The sequence below is a fragment of the Triturus cristatus genome, chromosome 7, assembly GCF_964204655.1.
Source record: "Triturus cristatus chromosome 7, aTriCri1.1, whole genome shotgun sequence".
Lineage (NCBI taxonomy): Eukaryota > Metazoa > Chordata > Amphibia > Caudata > Salamandridae > Triturus > Triturus cristatus.
In genome coordinates this window covers 765,201,331-765,215,304 of record NC_140590.1, presented here as the reverse complement: position 1 = coordinate 765,215,304, position 13,974 = coordinate 765,201,331, and the positions used below count along the sequence as shown (strand labels likewise).

General features: G+C 46.4%; 1 protein-coding gene across 3 annotated transcripts in view; it reads left to right on the top strand.

Annotated features, from left to right (window-relative positions):
* Positions 1-13,974, top strand: part of LOC146810498 (glucagon-like peptide 1 receptor) — a 279,433-nt gene that overhangs the window by 60,929 nt on the left and 204,530 nt on the right. For 2 of the 3 annotated variants that reach the window (XM_085614426.1, XM_085614428.1), the window contains exon 2: positions 8,471-8,582. In XM_085614426.1, coding sequence (XP_085470552.1) covers positions 8,471-8,582 — 112 coding nt within the window. The remainder of the gene's footprint in view (positions 1-8,470; positions 8,583-13,974) is intronic. The other variant, XM_085614427.1, reaches the window with a different exon arrangement.

Sequence of the window (13,974 nt, the reverse complement as noted above, 5' to 3'; positions counted from 1 at the left end):
CAGATGGCACCCTGCGCGCTCCTGAGACCCCTTGGCCATGAGAGTGAAAGTTTTGAGGAGAGGCGGGACAAGCAACCGTCTTTGGCCATTTGCATGCTTTCTTTTGTGGAAGCCTTACGCAAATGGCCAATCAAATGCGTGTCCGGAAAGAAAAAAAAACATGAGGAAAAGATGTGTGAGATGGAAGTCCTTACTAGAAGCCTCGCAGAGCAGCGCATGCGCTGGCTCAGGCAAGACCTAAAAAGGACAAACGCCCCAGTGCGTTTTGTAGGTGTGTACATGTGTGGTCACGGGCCTACAAAATGAAACAACTGCTGTAGCTGCATCACAGCAGCTATTTATTTGGGATTTCCTCTTTAGTCATGATGCACAGCATTGCTAAAAAACATTAGTTTTTGTTGCAGTCAGTGTCAGGGAAATCTACAGTAAACAAGCGTTGGCAAACCCAATAGTTCCAAAAGGTGAGACCTTTTGGCTTTACCAATGCTTGTTTACTGTAGATTTCCCTTACACTGACTCTAACACATGCGTGCTATTTCACATACCTTGCAGAATACCTGTATATCATGTCTTTACTAGCTCAAAACTGGCCTCATTTGCAGGAGATTGGCCAGGTTTTAGCCACCTAATTCACAAATGGCTCTTTAATTTTGGTGCACGGGCCTATTTTCTGCTCCAGTCCGACACTGCCACACACCCACAATAACGTTGTTGCTATGCCAAGCCCCTCTGTGCCGCTCACTAATCTGCCAAGTTATAGAAAAACCATCAGCGACCTCTATGTTGGGGCACAGAGAGAACCACCCAGGGGCATTTTTAGGATTTCGGAGGCCCTAAGCCAAACATAATTTGTGAGCCCGTTTGGAACAGCTTTGAATTTATGATCAAATTGGCCAGATGACTGACAATGTACAGGCCCACTGGTCCAAATTCTAAATTTATTTGCATCTAATATTCAGGAGGAGTGGCGTGCGTTTTCAATATTATAATACCTCATCAGCTCACTAATATTATTCCAAATAATCTTTGTGACCCCCACTCCCATTTCCCATATGTGAGGTCCTGTTTTAATCTAAAAGAAACGTTTTATGGCTGTTGCATGGTGTTGGAAAACAAACATTTTCCTGCAAAATGTCTGTAATAGACTCCTATACATCACCCACATTAAAAATAAATTAAAGTATAATGACATTTTAAAGCAATCTGTTTAATAATTATTCAAGTCCATAAGGGCAAGGCTGTGGCCTTGGGCTAGGGCCCATTTTTCCCATTCATTAAAACATCTCTGGGGCCACCGCGCCCCAGCCAAGGCGGACTGGCCCTACCGGGCATCAGGCGTTTCCCCAGGAGACTGGAAAGGTGAGGAGGGGGGGCGCTTTTGTTACTGGGGGCCGGTTTTGTACCAGTGTAGCAGTTTTTTAAAGCACTGCAGAGTTCCTTGAATACTTAACAGTTTTCAGGCAACAATAAAAGTACTGAGATAACTCCGGTGATTAATGTACCTGCTGGAGAGAGATCTGAGTTTTATTTACTGGCAGTTTTGATTAATCTAAGGTAGCGAACAGGATTAATATACCTGCTGCAAAGAGCATGTACTATGCAGTGCACAAAACAGTATTTTATGCGCATAGTTTAGCGGATTATTGCTTTAGTCCCAGACATCCTTTTTGCTGTGCAGTTCCTGGTAATCTCAGCTAAAAAGTTATGTTTTTTGCCCAGTCTTTCATTATTTTAATTTTGCTAAAAAGGTTTTTCTGGGTAGAAATAAATTCTTATTCGTAAAGTCAACCCTAACCACTGTGTTACATTCTGAATCCTGAGTTTGTGCTTCCACAGACCATGCACTCTTAAAAAATTAATTCCCACCAGTATGGATGACATGTGAATCATGCACCTTGTAGTCCCCCTTGTCTTTATGTAACATTTTCTATACAGTGATTTAAACACGTGTGTGGTATAAAATGCTATGACACCCTAAACTGGTATGAGAGGTGCTATAAAACAAATGAAATACATGTGAGGGACGGGCTTTGGAGAGATGAGAGACACTGTTGAAGGGAGGTAGGCAGGTAATCATTGAAGTGCCCCAATAAATATTGCAGTATCCTGGTAAACTGTAAGGTCATCTTTTACTATGCTTTAAAAACTAATACATTTGAATATATAATGAAAAATTTGTTGCAAAATGTATAATTTTTGCCATTTTCCCTCCAAATTTTCTTGGACGGAGCTGCTCTCTATGAACAGTGTGGGGGCTGGTCAGACAACATTTACCAGGGCTGCTTTGGGTTCCCAGTCCGGCCCTGGCACCATTCCTCTTTTAAATCGGATGAGGCCTGCCTCCTCCCCTGTGTTGCCTACTACCATGGCCACTTCCGGTAAGGACCTACTTCCTCTGGCCCCCACCTCCACCATAGTGGAGTCAATAATGACACCCACCCGCAAATGGCAATGGGCTCTTTTCATTATGCATACATATTTCACATTGATCCCTATACATTAGAGTCCAGGATGGTCATGATGCGGTCAATGCCAATGGTGTCAACAGAGAGAGATTATGGAGACTGGGGAGGTTCTTTGAGATGGAAGAGTGGTGTTGCGGGGCTATATAGAAGGTGTGGAGGATGGCGGATGATCTTTTTTGTAGGAGTAGGGCATTTCTGAATTAGACTGGAAAATTAGTGGCATCCTACGGAAAGCAGGGGTTTATGGGTAGTGAAGTAGCGATAGACTTGTGATCAAAGTGTTTCACTAGGGATACAGAGGATGGTTGCAGAGGTGTTTCTGCCAAGTTGGCTCATGTAATGTGTGACACCGCAGTCCTAACTTTTGAGCCACCATCTCTGTGCATCATGGGACTAGTGGTTTCACTTCTGCACTTTAAGTATGTACTCCCACTTGTGTCACCATCCTCAGTGGTCTTGGCTGAGTCATGAATGGCTGAACGTATTAAGAATGACAGGGAGCCAGGCACTAAGCGTCCATGAAAAAGGTGAGTGCCTATTCTGGGGTTAGAGCTGAGAAAGAAAGTGGACTACACCCACAGGCAGCTCTTGACAGTGCAATTAGGCCTAATACCAACAGTGCAAACAGGTGTATCACCAAGGTCATATGTGCACAGGATGCTGAGTCTGCGCTCCGAAGTGTGGACACACAGACCTGTAGGTGAGGAATCGGGTACGTGATCTTCACATGACCCTGTTGTTTAAGTTTCACTGCATACAGAGGGCAGAGGCAAGTGGAGTCTTGGCAGAGCTCTCTGTACCTTCTAGTTCTGGAACAGCACACCATGACTAAGCTACTTGGACAAATCTGCCGGGCTCTCAGAGTGCACTGCAGTGTAGGTCATTGCGACGCCCCGACTATAAGCTGCTACACCGCGATCCCCTCGGCAGACACAGCAGAGGCATTGCCACCGTCCACAAAGTCACCCTCCAATGCTCCACCACTCACAACAACATCACACCTATCATGGAGCATCTCAACTTCCAAATCAAGCTCGACACAAAGACCACCATCCGACCTCCAGATCCCATAAGAGTTTCTGTAATGCCATCTCTGACTTCATCACCCCTTTGACTATCGATTCTGAATACTTCACCTTCCTGGGAGACCTGAACTTCCAATTGAGGACCCCAATGACACCAACTCTACCACCCTCCTGGAGAACCTGAACAACCTTGGAATCTCTCAATTGGTCTCCGTCTCCAAACACATTGCCGGACACACACTGGACCCTATCTTCTCCTCCAGAAACAGAATCAAGTTCTCCCAGAACCTCTTGAACTGTATCTCCTCAGTCGCAGACACCATCAGCCCCTGAAAGACTCCCACAGAGATGGACCCACCAAAAGAGCCAGCTAGTTCACCCCAGAACTCCAGAACCTCAAACACCACTGCAAGAAACTTGAGAGACACTGGCGCTCAAACAAGAACCCCCCGACCTCAACACCTTTAGAGCAGCCCTCAGCAACTACCACTACCTCCTCAGTGACGCCAAGAAAAGTGCTCTCACCAACCACATTTAGGCCAGCTCAAATCAAACCAAAAAGCTCTTCTCCATCATCAGAGAATTCTCCTGCCCTGCAGCCACCGAGAACACCACCCATCCATCCAAGGAGCTCTGCGACTCCCTAGCAAACTTCTTTCACCAGAAGATTTCAGACATCTACAGTAACTTTGACCCTCAGCCCACCAACCTCAACTATCTTCACAATCACACCAACGCCACTGACACCCCCAAACTCTCAGACCGGAACTAGCTCTCAACCCAAGACACCTCTAAAATTATGAAGTCAATACACTCTGGCTCCCCCACGTACCACTGCCCTCACCACATATACAACCTAGGGAGAGAAGAAATCAGTACCCACCTCACTGAAGTCCTCAACGCATCCATCATGACAGCCACCGTTCCCGCCATATGGAAGCACGCAGATGTCAAGCCTTTTCTGAAGAAGCCCTCTGCTGACCACAGCGAACTTAAGAACTACAGTCCCATCTCGCTATTCCCTTTCCCAGCCAAGGTCTTGGAAAAAGCCATCAAACACCAGCTCACAGAATACCTCGAACATGACAACCTTCACAACGCTTCCCAATCAGGATTCAGAGCCAACCCCAGCACCGGGAACAACCGGATCGCAGCCACGGACGGCATCAGACGCCTCCTCGACCAGGGGGAAATGGCAGCCCTCATTCTCCTTGACCTCTCTGCGGCCTTCGACACTATCTTCCACCACACCCTCATCTCCAGGCTCTGCCAACTAGGCATCAAACACAATGCTCTCAACTGAATAGCCTCCTTCCTCCGACTTTTAGAATATCATCTGCTGCTTCCCCCAGGGCTCCTCCCTCAGCCCCACCCTTTTCAACACGTATATGATGCCCATCGCGGACATCACCTGCATCCACAAACTCACATCATCTCTTACGCCGACAGCACACAGCCCATCCTCTCCCTCAGTGGTGACACAGACGCCACCAGGGCCAACTTCCAGAACACAATGTCAAACGTTGTCAGCTGGATGAGGGCCAACTGCCTGAAACTTAACTCGGACAAGACGGAGGTGCTTATCTTCGGAAGCAATCCCTCCCCCTGGAATGATTCCTGGTGGTCCACAGCACTTGGCCCAGCACCGACGTCCTCCAACCACGTACGTAACCTCGGACAGCCAACTAACCCTGAAGAACAAAGTCAACGCTGTCTCCTCCTCCTGCTTCAAAACCCTCCTCATGCTCCACAAGATCTTCCATTGGATCCCTATCCCCAACAGGAAAACAGTGACCCAGGCCCTCATAGCCATCCACCTCAACTACGGCAACGCACTCTACCCTGGCACCACCAAACACCTACTCAACCGCCTCCAGACCATCCAGAACTTAGTAGCATGAACCTCAGCCTCCCCAGGAGAACCAGCAGCTCACCTGACCTCAGAACCCACCACTGGCTCCCTGTACACAAAAGATGCCTGTTCAAGCTCCTCACCCAAGCCTTCTGGCCTTACACAACATTGGACCTGCATACATCAACCACTGCTTGTCGTTTCATGGTCCCACCAGAGAGGTATGTTCCTCCTCTCTTGCCCTAGCCCACACCCCTTGCAACCGCCGGAGCGCTAAGGAGGTCATTCCTTCTCCTACATCACTGCCAAGTCCTGGAATGACCAGGCCCTCCACCTGTGCACCTACCCTTCTCTCCCAGATTTCAGAAGAAGGCTCAAGACGTGGCTCTTTGACCAAGGACGTTATGAACCAGCGCCTCGATATCCCCTGGACTGATAAGCTTTGTTTTACAAGAACAGATTGATTGATTGATGTACACTTGCAGATCTGTATGTGGGTCTCTCTGCCCTGGAACATCAGATCAGGCAGGTCTGATTTCAGATACATTGCCGCAGCTTGGTGTGGATCTCAGCACAAGGATAGCTGGTGGTACAGTTGACAGTATATTTTGGTGCTGTGTCGTAGCTCAAAATGATTGGCCTCCTTGCAGAATGTAATGAGGAGCTCCTGAGTCTTCTTTGTCTTACAGATAATTATTGGCTTTCTGCATCATATAGGGGGCCATCTCTAAAGGGTTGGGGGGTCCCCTGGGGTGTTGGGGGCGCCTGTGCTGCATTGGCTGCTGAGGACTGCGTTATGCCCCTGTTTTAGTGCACTAGATGAGGTACCTTTTGCACCCTGCCTTTATTTTAGCACCCATGTAACTGTACCTCGGGTCAAGGGGTTTCCAAACCCACAGGTGGTTCTGTGCCTCACCACCTGTGTGGATATGAATACAAATGGATGTAGGCACAGTACAGCAGGCACCTTTTTAGCACCTTAGAGCAGGCGTGCTCGCAGGCAACCTTGAGCAGAGATGCTTGCAGGCACCCTTCAACAGACATGCTTGCAGGCTCATTTTAGAAGACATGCTGCAGACACTGCAGAGCAGGCTTACTGCATATATTCAGTGAGATGTTTTCGCTGAGCTGTGTATGACTACCAGTTCCAGGATACCACGGTGTGCTGGAGGGTTGAGTTGATGTCTGCAGTATTAAGTACCTTGTATGTATCTGAGAGTGGAAACATTTCTGACATAGTGCTGTAGAAAGCAACAAAGAAACAGTACACGAGAATATCAGCAGTTGGGTGGAAACATTTAGAGAAGAGAATTGAGTAGGGACTGAGGGTGCGTAGAGGGATGATAATAATACATATACAAAGCAGATAAAGCAGATTATAGGCATTTAAGTCTTTTCATGGAGGGTTCAGGTGTGATTTGGAAGAGGTGGGTATTTGGGAAGAGCTACGGTTCATATGATAAAGCAGCCATGTTGGGTTTCATGACCACGGAGGTCGCCTTTGAGGCCATCTTGAATGTGGGAAGGGGTGTGACTTTTCCTTGGTCTGTGTGTGCTTCAACCTAAACAGAGTGACAGGAGCTAGGGAAGGTGGACCTCCATGCATGTCAGTGTTGAGTGAGAAAGGAGGAGGAAGAAAGGATAAGGAGCTGTCAGTATGGGAGAGACACTCTTCCGCTGTCTTTGAGGAAGGTACGGAAATGGTCAGAGTCCAGCTCTAGACCACTGTGAAAGTTTAGGAATAAAGTAGTCACTAGTCATTCACATCCTTTTACTAGCAGTTCTGACCACTCAACCAAAGCTGGATCATGGCAGCGGGGAGTGAGTTTCCCTGGTGCTGAAAGAGAGGAATTTAATGGGGGCACAGAAAATTGAAAGTCTGTAGAGATCGAATGGAAATCGACTGGGAGAACTATGGGCCTGAGTTGGGCGGTTAATCACCACCCTAGCTAAAACCCCTGATTACGCACGGGCTGAAATTACGAGTTGTTGGGAATTTAACACATCTGATAATTATTGGATGCATTAAATAAATGAACCAGTGGCGGCCTCCGCCAAACGAAACTGGTAGTGCGGCGCGGGGGGTATGGTGAATAAAAAAAAAATCACTTACCTGCCGCTGCGATCCGCTCCTGCTACGGCCGCCTCGTTACTCCTGCTCCTCTCCTCCACCGGAAGTGGATGGGCCTGAAAGCACAGGCTCCCCACCCTATCCAGAAGCTACTCTCATGCTATGAGAGAAGTGACAGTATTGGTCTAGGCAGCCACGTTTGCCACTCAGACAGTGCATTGGAGCCAGTGGCATTTCTCCAACCTGGATGTACAACACAGCTGAGTTGGAGAAACATAAGTGCGCATGTCACTTTGGCCAGAATAAGACGGCTGTCCAAAATGAAATGCGCACTTATAAGTGGACATACCACTCCTCTCTACCATGTGCCATGTCCCCCCCCCACTCCCACGTAAGCAGCGCAGACATAGTGAACGACGATAGTTTGATGATAGGGCAGGGCAGACTTAGCCATAATATCCACCTTCCATTGGATATCATGGCTAAGTCAGGTTGTAAGCAGGCGTAAAGAAACCTGCGTTAAGCGTGGTTATCGCTACTTCTATGATCGCTAAGCCGGTTAGCGATTACATTGATAATTGGAGATATGTCGGTTAGCGACATTCTCCACGTAAGTTTGGCAGGGTACGCCCACTTTGCATCTCATTGGCGATGCAAAGATGGGCGTTAGGGAAACCAGCGCTGAGGCATGGGAACACGCGTTAGTGTGATAAAATCATTGCCGCTTTTCGCCCGAAAACAGACGCTAAAGCGGCGATAATTTTATTGTGGGGCCTTGATGATATGCCCCCACATTGGTAAGATTCAGATTTTGGTAAGTGGTGTGAATGGTTAATGTTTATATTGTTAGGAGGCTGATGCAGTAGCAGTGGAAAAGCAGAGGTCTGGAGGGCAGGACCGGGGTGCATTGACAGATCCGGCATGTAAATAGGGTGCAAGTTGGACATGGTGTGTCAGAAGAGTGTGAGTGGCTTGGCAGTGGAGCGGGATATATGTCTGTCTGTTCCATGTTCCAATCAGTACCCACCTCTCTGTCCTTTCTTTGCTGCTGTGACAGGTGCTGGTTGGGGGGCTGCTGGAAGAGACCATAAAGAAGTGGAAGGAGTATGAAGAGGAGTGCCAGAGGAGCATGGGCCAGGACCCCACCCTGGACACAGGTAAAGATGCAGGTACATGCCCAGCTGAGGTCAGCCGCTGGTAACAACGGGCTTTGAAGCCAGCAGCGCTAAGCCAATGGGTTTGTATATGTTCATGGGCTGCTGAGCCATCCACTCATGTGGAGGCATTGATGTTTACACAGGCCCGGCTCCAGGATTTGGGATCTCGGAGGGCCATGAAGAAACATGGGTGGGTCATGGAGATGAATGGGTTTGCCTAGCGTTTTCCAGGTGTCGGAGCTGGGTCTGGGCATGCTTGATGGTCTTGTAGGGGGGTGAGCAGAATAACTCAACCATCTGCTGTGGTTGTGCCTACTAGATTTACTCTCTACTATTACCTACCCCCATTTCCATCATCTCATCTCTCCACCTCCCTTCATCTCTTTCCACCTCTCCCTGGGAACTATTCACACCCCTCTTCTGTCAGACTCACCTTTCTGCTGCTGCATACAGAGTAACGATTTTGTGTATGTAAAAGAAGCTTAAGCTGTTGGCTAAACAAGCTCTTTGTTGGCAACTCTCAACATTTTGAACAGGGACAGCACCAAGGCCTAGGTTATATAAAGAGTGTGTGCATGAGCATGCAAGAGCAACAAAGGCCAGGGAGATGTGTGTTTTTTATAGGGATAGTAAGGAATTCCGCAACTTTTTAAAGTTGTGGATAGTGCCTACTTAATGTACATTTACTCCAAGTAAGTGTGATAACTATTGTAAGAGCAAACAAATGTAGCAACCTTAGAAGAATCGACCAAACATCAAATGGCGGCCTCTTTCTATCCGTAGCTGCCCACTGTACAGAGAGTAAAGTTTCTTGAGGTTGACTACTGGACCAGTATTTGGTTGTCAGTTTCTTAAGTAGAATGCACTTTGAGGGGAACAAAGAGGAAATGTGCAGCTCATGAGAGTGCCTCAAAATTGAACTGTTTCCCCTTAATTATAGCAAATTTGTGTAGTTCTCTTACTCTTTCCCACTAGTCTATCCTATTCCCATGACCCTGTCTTTCTCCATCACTCTCTCCGCCCATTACTCACCTCTCCAACGTGTTCTACCACTCTCTACCAGTCTCTTCACCGTCCTTCTCTGACCCCTCCACGTCCACTTATCATTTGCTCATCTCCCTTCCTCCTTTCTCACCTTCCTCATCCTTCAACAGCGTTATCCTCCATCTTCACCTTTCCCTACTCCCATCCCTCTACTCATCTTGCATCTTCGCCCTCTCACTACATGCCGGTCCATTGTCCTACTCCTATCACCCATTTTGCTCATCATTCTCCTACGCCAGCGGCACCTACTTCCGCAGACTCTTCTTCCATCCCTCTCAAACCACCTCCATCGCATACTCTATCACACTCATAACCCTCCTGCTCCTCTCCGATTAACCATCTGTAGTGCTTCTTAGGTTCTCTTACACTCACTCCTTAATTCTTATTTCACTCACCTCTTTCCTTCCCATTCTTTTCTCTTATCCTTCCTTACCATTTTCTTTACTCTAATCCTCTAATCACTCTCCATTTCTCATCTCTGTAGCCCGGCCCCATTTCCTCTAGTCAAGATTCTAGTTTCTGATCGTGTTCGATCCCCCATTAGTGCTGCAGCTGTGAAAACTGCGGCGCTGGGGTTTTTAAGACTTCTGATGAAAGGACAGCAACTGCGAGTTAATCGACAGTTAATAACATTTAGTGGTCTAAGTGAGTTATGCACTCTACCTTTTAGAATACTCCAAAATAACATATTCATTTATTGGAAGCTCAAATAAGCTTGTTATTTACCATGATCAGGGACACCTAGCAGCTCAGAACCATTGTTTTGATGGCAGGACATAAAAGTTCTTTCACAGCACTTGCTGTTCCACTCATGGGCTGGAAATTAAAGGCTGAGTAGCACGATTTGAACTTTTTTTTTAAGTTTGAGTTTATTAAACAATGAAGAAATAAAAAGCAAAATAGAACAGCAAGTACAGAACGTATGATACAACTCATATACATATAGATATGGTAAAGAGAAAAATAAGAATCAAAATACAATCATTATCAGAAAACATGCTGTGTAATAATAAGAAATGAAGGAAGGAAAAAGAGGGGAAGAGGGAGGGGAACAAAAACAGGGAATGAAGCATATACCATACACGATTTGAACTTCTGAAGCCACAGATTGTAGCAGTATCTCAGCAGCTGGTGCATTAGCCAACTATATTATCTGTTTGGAACCCAAGTGGGTACAGCAGCGCTATAATCCATTTCTGTTTACTCATGTAACCAAAAAAGAGAATTTGGTGTTGTTTGGAGAGAATAATTGACAGGTACTGTTGCTCCAAAGTGTGATCTTTTGTGTCTTAAGTTCCCTCCATTGCCTCTAATTATATTAGTAGTTTCAACCTTCTGTGAGTACCTCTGTAGATTTCACAGAGTACACAGGAGTCAGGACAGCTGGAACACGTGTTGTACAGTGGCACTATGTTTGACTAGTGCTGCCACAGGAAACCCACTGGTGTCTCTCTTTGTAGAATGGGAACTTAGAATGGCCCTGCCCAAGCATTATCAGTGTGTGTATTGTGTTAGTGAAAACTGGCCAAAGTTTTTTATCACTTCAGAAAAGTAAAAAACTGTGGCATTTGGCAGGATTTTTTCCTTTATATAGGCCGCAATTTAAGAACAGCATCACAGGAGGAAGGAAATAAAACAAATATCTCCTAAGATATTATACTTCTCCCTTGTACCATTAATTGCAGCTGCAGCTCAGATGCTATGATCCGGGGAGCCCACACCCAGGTTATTACAGTTTCCCTGCCGGTGCGGGCAGGGAAACCAGTGATCGCTCTCGCTTGTTGGGGGCATTTTTGAATCTCCCTCCAAGGGGCAGCAAACACCAAGTCTGCCCCTAGCAGGTGGGAGCTTTGAAAATGCTCCCAACCACAGGGAGCAGACTTTTGATCTGCTTCCCTGCCCATAGTGATGAGGGCAGGAAAAGTGAGGGAGCAGCATTAGGAGATGCCACTGTGGATAGGAGCAATGCTGCCTCCTGCTGCATGTGGGGAGACGGCTGGGGCTCCGGGGGCCTTGGGGTTCCCCCTGTAGCCCCCAGAAGAGTATGGTGGGTGCCCTGGGCGGGCACCAGGACACCTACCTGTAAGTATCAGGGCCCTGGGGTATCGGGTCCTGGGGCTAAAATGGGCCAGAGAAGGGGGCTGTGTGCCACCCCAAAAGAATGCAGGGCCCCAGGGAATGTTGTCCCTGGGGCCGAAATGGGCCTGGGGAGAGGTGCTACGTACACCCTCTCCACCTCAAAAGAACGTTTGGCCCGGGAGATGGGATTCCTGGGGCCGAGATTGGCCCAAGGAGGGGAGCTGTTTGCCCCTCTCCCTCTCAAAAAACTCCAGGCCCTGGGGATGGGTTCCCCAGAGCCAAAATCGACTTGGGGAGGGGGTGCATATGTGCCCCTCCCCTTTATTTAAAGGAGTGGCCTTGCTGGATGTGGTCCCCAGGGCCTATCAAGGCTCGGGGAGGGGGGCCCATGCAGCCAACTCCCACCGTGCACAGTATTTCTATCTATCTATCTATCTATCTATCTATCTATCTATCTATCTATCTATCTATCTATCTATCTATCTATCTATCTATCTATCTATCTATCTATCTATCTATCTATCTATCTATCTATCTATCTATCTGTCTGTCTGTCTGTCTGTCTGTCTGTCTGTCTGTCTGTCTGCCTGTATAAATCTATCTATCCATATACATTGACATATATGTATATATATATATATATATCTATATCTATCCACAATCGATTTCTAAACAGAAATGTGACGACTCCAGGTAGGATGGATAAAAAAACATTTATTTCAACTTCGAGGCAGGCTGGGAGACCATTCCGCGCACTCGCACCTTAACTCCTTACACGTGTCAGCTTCCCTTTCAGCCTTGATCACAGGAGGGCAGTTGCATAAAACTAGTACAAGGATTACATGCTTATATAGCTCGTCAGACCATCCTATTGGCGAAGGTCTGACCATTCAAGTGTCCGTGTTTTAATGCACATAGATTCGAATTCGAAGAAAAGTTTCTTTCAACTGCTAACTGAAAGTTCAAAAAAGCAGTACAAATCATCTCATGCGAACATGTGTAAAATAAAAAGTGCACTGGACTTGCCTTCTGCATTTCAGTCTCGAGGGTTTGTTTAAAAATCCTTCCAAACCAGCAGGCAAAGTGGAATACTCTGCTTGCATCCCTTGCCCGACTTTCCTTGACAATTTCATCTGGGCACAGTCCCGTTTTATTTGTAGAAGAGGTCAGGCGGGTCAGACTTCACATCCATAAATCCACACAAAGCTTCTCCATTAATGCAGCCTCCGACCACAACAGGGCGGCTTCGTCAGACAGGCATGGAGAATCCTGTCAAAATATCCACAATCGATTTCTAAACAGAAATGTGACGACTCCAGGTAGGATGGATAAAAAAACATTTATTTCAACTTCGAGGCAGGCTGGCAGTCCATTCCGCGCACTCGCCCTTAACTCCTTACGCGTTTCAGCTTCCCTTTCAGCCTTGATCACAGAAGGGCAGTTGCATAAAACTAGTACAAGGATCACGTGCTTATATAGCTCGTCAGACCATCCTATTGGCGAAGGTCTGACCATTCAAGTGTCCGTGTTTTAATGCACACAGATTCGAATTCGAAGAAAAGTTTCTTTCAACTGCTAACTGAAAGTTCAAAAAAGCGGTACAATTCATCTCATGCGAACATGTGTAAAATAAAAAGTGCACTGGACTTGCCTTCTCCATTTCAGTCTCGAGGGTTTGTTTGACTGAAATGCAGAAGGCAAGTCCAGTGCACTTTTTATTTTACACAAGGTAGGGTGTATATTTCTGTTTTTTAAAGGTATGAGTCTTATTGGTTAACAAAAACAGATTGTAAGGAACATTATATATGATAAGCTGATATGTTGAAAAGTCAAGCGCACTTGCTGTCTTGTTCAGCAACATTGTGTGCTGAACTTGTGACCTGTGTGCTCAGTGCAGTGTTCCATGACCTGTTTCTATGGTAACAGGCAGAAGGCAGATTGGGGGAAGGGTTGAAATGTTTAACCAATAGAAATGTGTGTTTGCTTTTGAATTTATGTGTGAAGGATTGTGATTTGATGTTTACATGTATATGTGTGGAAAATGAAAGGGAAACTTTTCCATTCTTTGTTTTTGCTGAGAGGTGCACAGTGCAGAGATTCTGTAAAAGAAAATCTGGTGTGTGACTGATATACTTCTTAATCTACAAAACAACTTGAAAGGTGAGTTATTTAATTGTGAGGGGGTGTATGTAGACTAATTTGATTTTAATTAGACTAATGTATTTCTCCTGCTAAAGTGTAGGGAGTACTTTTTTTCTCTACAATCTTATTGACAGTGTGT